Below are 5,561 nucleotides of genomic sequence, written 5' to 3' on the forward strand. Positions count from 1 at the left end.
CAACTGTTACACAAGTATAGAAACTTAAATTAGTTAATTTTATGTTGGATACATTGATATATATAATTATACTACTTTAAATAATTAACTTAAGTCATATAATAATAAATACTAGCAGTATAAAAGTAATTTTTTGATGTAATATAAATGATAAATAAATTTAGTAAGTTTTTTATATAAAAAAGAGAAGTAAACTACAATGATGAAAAAAAAATGAAAATAATATATAAAAATGAATTAAATTATAATAATTCAAATTCAAAGAAACAATAAAAGAGAGAGTCATATTTATATATATATTTTTTTAAGTTTTGAAATTTATCAAATTACTATTCGATTTAATCAACTATTGATAAATTTTTAGCAAATATTCAAATTTAAACTATTTAAACTTTATCTTATTCTTTGAATATCATTTTGAAAAAATTATTTTAGGAGGCAAATCACCATTAAAGTTGATCTTGTAGTCTCCTAATCCCAACACCCTCATCACTACTTTATTAAACTAGTTTGACCACTGAATCAAATTAGGTGAGAATCCCAATTGAATAAAACATTATTCATATTAAAAATAGTAAACAAAGAGAAACATAAACCATAAATCCCATTAATTTTATCTTATTTATTCTATTCCTTTACTTATTCTTTACATTATTTTTTATCATGTCCTTGAGCTATTCATGTTATCTCATCAACAATTGGATTCAACCAACATAAATTTATATCATCTTATGAACTAGTGTTCCCATTAGATATATACCGATAATTAATATAATAAATGTAATAAAAGTTATACAACATAACATAACATGAGAAAATAGAAAACTAAACACAGCATGAAAAATAAAAATCTTAACAATACAAATAAAATATTTTAAAAAATGTGTTCAATTACAATAGAATTTTACAACCAATGCCATAATTAATATATTTTTTTATCAACTATAAAAAGTAGAACATGACATTTTCTATCACCAAAGTGCTCAAGTAGTGTAATGAAACTACGATATATAACCTTCAACTAAAGCTACATGACATAGAAACAAGGAAGAAGTAAGGTTAAACAATCAAGCTTCATTGTCATAGACACGAGGAAGAATGTGAAAGTCAACCAAAAACAATAGCATAGTGTGGTCTGTTGTTGATTTTCATGTGTTCAAACTTGTGCAACAACTCTTTAGTCAAGTCTTGACACTATTAAAGCAAAAGAATATAATGCTTTGCAGATGTTAATATTGTGCAATAATATGAAAATATTTTCACATGAATGAGTTCAATCAAAACAAAGCAATGAATTGTCCAATACTAGAATGTCTTTCGTGACATCTCATATATGTTTAACTTGAATGAGAAATGGTAATAGATATAATAATTGTTTTTCCCATACTTTTCAACAAATAAGTAGAAACCAAACACTGACGATCATTCCAAATTTTTAGATAGAATGTGTTATATTCTTTCTGAAAACCCTTAAAATCCTTTCTGTAAACCACACTATTTGAAAAGATTTCAGGTTACCTTTAAACGAAATGAGTTACAACATATTATAAGAGTGTCATACTCTATAATATTGGAATGTGACCATCACTTTTGAAGCTATTAAGAGTATGTTTGAATTGCGAAATACACATTGAAATTGGCGTGATTGAGAAAATAATAAAAATATGATGTATGGTATGTGATTTTGTTCTTATGTGTAACTAATATTGGCCTGAATAGGAAATTGGACATGATCCATCATCATCATCATGCAGACCACACAATCCATAGAAGGCCTTTCCAGAGCTGCTTCCTTTTTCCATTTTCTAAATTATTAAAATCCTCCCTGGCTTTGCCGTACTTTCTCTCTCTCATATGTCATGAGGGAGAAAGAGAGAGAAGAAGGACATAGAAAGGTGGGAGAGAGTCCCACAACTGTCTGTCCCCGCTGCTGGACAAAACTGCCACCGCCAATAATGCTTGGGACCTTGTAAACCAGACAAGTAACTCCTTCCCACATACACTCTCTCTCTCTCACACACACTCACTTACCAACTTCTCACAACACTGTTTCAAATGAATGCATCATCTCATTGCAAAGCATATCTCTTGTAACCCCAGTTGAGAAGTTTCCACCTTTCATTTCTTACCGCATCCCTCTCTAACTCTCTCTTCGGATATCATCCCCTACTTTCTACTTCTGCTACTGTTGTGTGACCTGAAACTTGTTCCAAGCACAACATTTATTGTTTCTATTATTATTATTATTATTATTATTCTCTCTCTATATATACATATATATATATATAGGCTATAGCAAAGCCATCAGAATATATTGCGGGGGTGTTAGTTACTCATATGGGGTCTCGCTCTGCTTCTCCTTAGGGATTACATTTATTAGCATTCTTTTGTTAGTATCACTACCATACGGAATGTTGGTCACCCTCATAGACGCCTAAGGTAGCAGCAGCATTTAAGACCATATACTTTGATCACTGCTCAGCTTTGATGGAGAGGCTCCAAGGACCCCTCAATTCCTGTGTATGTGTGGCTTACTCTACTGCTACTACTATATTATACTTCTAATTAATACTACTACTTTCTAATTTCTACTTACTTTCCTTACTCTCTCATCCACACCTTTCCTTTCTTCTTCCTTTTCCTTTTTCTTTTCATCCAACCCCATTTCTGGATACAAGAAAAGTACTGCATTTACTCCTCAAAATGTTTGCATTAAATGCACCAATGTGTTACTATTTTCCTGAAAATACATCTATCTGCTCCCTTCTTTGACATTCCTCTTTAGTTCCTCTTTTATTGCTCACTTTCCTGTATACACTTACTCTCTTCTCCATTCTGACCCAACCACAACACCATTAATGGAACCGTATATTCCTTCCTTCATTCTTTTTAATTCACATGGGTGTGAGAGTGAAATAAAACCCATACCTCATTCTCTTGCCATTATTTCTCACTCCGTGTGTTAAATTCTCTCTCTTGCAGTTCTTTGGAGACCCCTTGGGAGTGAATTGTTTGGACCAAGTTCTCGTTGACGAAGAAACCCTGAGACTAGAGGAGGAAGAACAGCTTCTGATATCAAGTTTAGAGGACAAGATGCCTTTTCTTCAGATGCTTCAGAGTGTGGAATCCCCACAGTTTTTCCCTTTGAAAGAACCAAACTTTCAAACACTTCTGAGGCTGCAGCACATTAAGAAACCATGGGAGGGAATGACCTATGTTCCAAGAATGGAAGCACAAGTTCAAGCGGCGTTGGAGCTAGAGAGTTGTGTGACACATGACATGTTGGAGATGCAGTCACCGGTGAAGTCAGAAAGCAATGAGCTCCAACACCCACTTTCATTTTCGTGTGTTGAGAAAGTGAGCTATGAGTGCAATCAGGAAGCACACAAAGTATTACAATCCTGCCCAAAATCTCAGCCAGCAACCACAAGGGAAAGGCGAAAGAGAAAGAGAACAAGGCCAAGCAAGAACACGGAAGATGTGGAGAACCAACGCATGACCCACATTGCTGTTGAACGCAACCGGCGGCGCCAAATGAATGACCATCTCAGTGTTCTAAGGTCCCTCATGCCTCCTTCCTATATTCAAAGGGTATGCACTGTATGCAATCAACTTTTTGATGTGGAGTCCATTTGTCAACCTCATTTTCTCTAATAATTTCTTGTTTGTTTACTCAGGAGAATGGAGTTTTAGTTTGATAATTTAGATAATACAAATTTGTTTAGGATTTATAACAAATCCGGAGGTAAAATTTAAATTCAGACTGGAAAACAATATCCGAAAGTTTTTTCCTTTACAAGTCCCTTTTCATGCTTTATCCGTGCTAAAAATCCAACCTTTTTCAGTGTGGGATGCTGAAAAATATTGTCTTTGTTTTTTACCCTTTTTATTGATACTGATGTATTGGATAATTAATCATGGGGCAGGGTGACCAAGCCTCAATAATTGGTGGTGCAATAGATTTTGTGAAGGAGTTGGAGCAGTTGCTTCAGTCCCTTGAGGCACAAAAAAGGATGAGAAAGAATGAAGAGGGAGGTGGTTCTTCTTCCACGGTGTTGTGTAAGCCCCCTTCAACACCGTCATCTTCATCACCACATGGCTATGGAATGAGGTCATCAACTAGTGAGGAAGTGAGCTGTGGAGATGAGATGAAGGCAGAAAACAAGTCAGAGGCAGCAGATATAAAAGTGACTTTGATTCAAACCCATGTGAACTTGAAAATTGAGTGTCAAAGGAAACCAGGACAATTGATAAAGGTCATTGTTGCTTTGGAGGACCTCAGGCTAACCATTCTGCACCTCAACATCACCTCCTCAGAGACTTCTGTCCTTTACTCCCTCAATCTCAAGGTATTACTATGTCTTTTCACCTCAATTCTTTTATTTTTAAATATGGTCAACTCTACAAAGAGGAATCAAGTCAGTGTACTATTATTTTCTGACTTGCAATCTAAGCAAAACCTGCCTTCTCTATTTCCAACATGGTCTACAATTATAATTATAATTACAGGGAGAATTTCTTTTCGGACCTTTGGTAAATCACTATTCATTTAACATTAGTATATTCTTTGACCGTACTACACTCAAACTTTTTCCTTTCTTTAATTTTGAGTGACAAATAATGGACTTTGGCATGGTGTGATAATAATGCAGATTGAAGAAGGCTGTAGCCTACGTTCAGCAAGTGACATTGCAGAAGCAGTTCATCATATATTCAACTTCATTAATGGTAGCTAGACACCACTAGCTCTCCAGCCTTAGGGAGTGGTTGCAGAGGAATAAAGTACGAATCATTGCAAGGAAGATGGGGAAACGGGGAACACAGGGCATTCATTTCTTGTCTTCATATCAATATGAGGTGTATAATGTTAGGTGGTAGCTGAGAGAGATAATAGATGATGATGGTACTGAAGGGAGGCTAAGGCATGTGATATATATTATTGTTTGCTGCTCAAACGGTTTCTCGTGTTGATTTAATTAAAATGTTAGCTTTTCTTTTGTATAATGTTGTGGTGAATTCTTGTTAACATGTTTTGAGAATTTGGATGGAATGTAGGGTCCATGAGAAGAAGGAAGGACCCACTTTGAAAATTTTGGAGTTCTCATCATTACGAATTACTAGGAGGGGAATGATGCTTCTCTTTTTATATTGACTTTGCGTGATAGCCTTATACTATAAAAGATGTTTCATAATATAAATGCTCACTTTCTGATGGCTTCTTTTCGGCCTCCTCCAGTTCATGCCAGCATCATCCATTTTGCCATTATCTAACCAAATAAATCATTCACCATACTGAGATAAAAAGAGTGAACTTTTTATAAGTTTGTTTAGTTTTGTCATATAAATAAACAAGCAGTGTATAAAAGACCGAACTTTATATCGCATGTTTTAATACAGAAACAACACAGAAAAGTGAAAGAAAAAAATATCAACTTTGTTTTGATGGGAGTTGGAGAAGTTATAATTGAAGGCCATCACGATATTCTCCTTGAAAAGACAGAATGTACACTTGGGAGTTACATTGAAATAATATGGTATTTATGTTACCTATGATTAAGACA

The 5,561-nt window shown here is 34.4% G+C and overlaps 1 protein-coding gene across 3 annotated transcripts; it reads left to right on the plus strand.

Moving 5' to 3' along the window:
* The first annotated feature begins 1,880 nt into the window (after nt 1–1,880).
* LOC106778209 (transcription factor bHLH57) lies at nt 1,881–5,192 on the plus strand. Of its 3 annotated transcripts, none has more exons than XM_014666151.2 (4): nt 1,881–1,982; nt 2,983–3,591; nt 3,927–4,349; nt 4,653–5,192. In XM_014666151.2, exons 2-4 carry the CDS (start codon nt 3,094–3,096, stop codon nt 4,734–4,736), a joined length of 1,005 nt encoding a protein of 334 aa, XP_014521637.1. In that variant the 5' UTR covers nt 1,881–1,982; nt 2,983–3,093; the 3' UTR covers nt 4,737–5,192. The 3 variants fall into 3 exon arrangements, with proteins under 3 accessions (XP_014521637.1, XP_014521636.1, XP_014521638.1); XM_014666150.2 differs by lacking the exon at nt 1,881–1,982 and adding an exon at nt 2,012–2,520; XM_014666152.2 differs by lacking the exon at nt 1,881–1,982 and adding an exon at nt 2,595–2,866.
* The last annotated feature ends 369 nt before the right edge of the window (nt 5,193–5,561 follow it).

The sequence above is a fragment of the Vigna radiata genome, unplaced genomic scaffold (genome assembly GCF_000741045.1).
Source record: "Vigna radiata var. radiata cultivar VC1973A unplaced genomic scaffold, Vradiata_ver6 scaffold_536, whole genome shotgun sequence".
Taxonomy (NCBI): domain Eukaryota; kingdom Viridiplantae; phylum Streptophyta; class Magnoliopsida; order Fabales; family Fabaceae; genus Vigna; species Vigna radiata.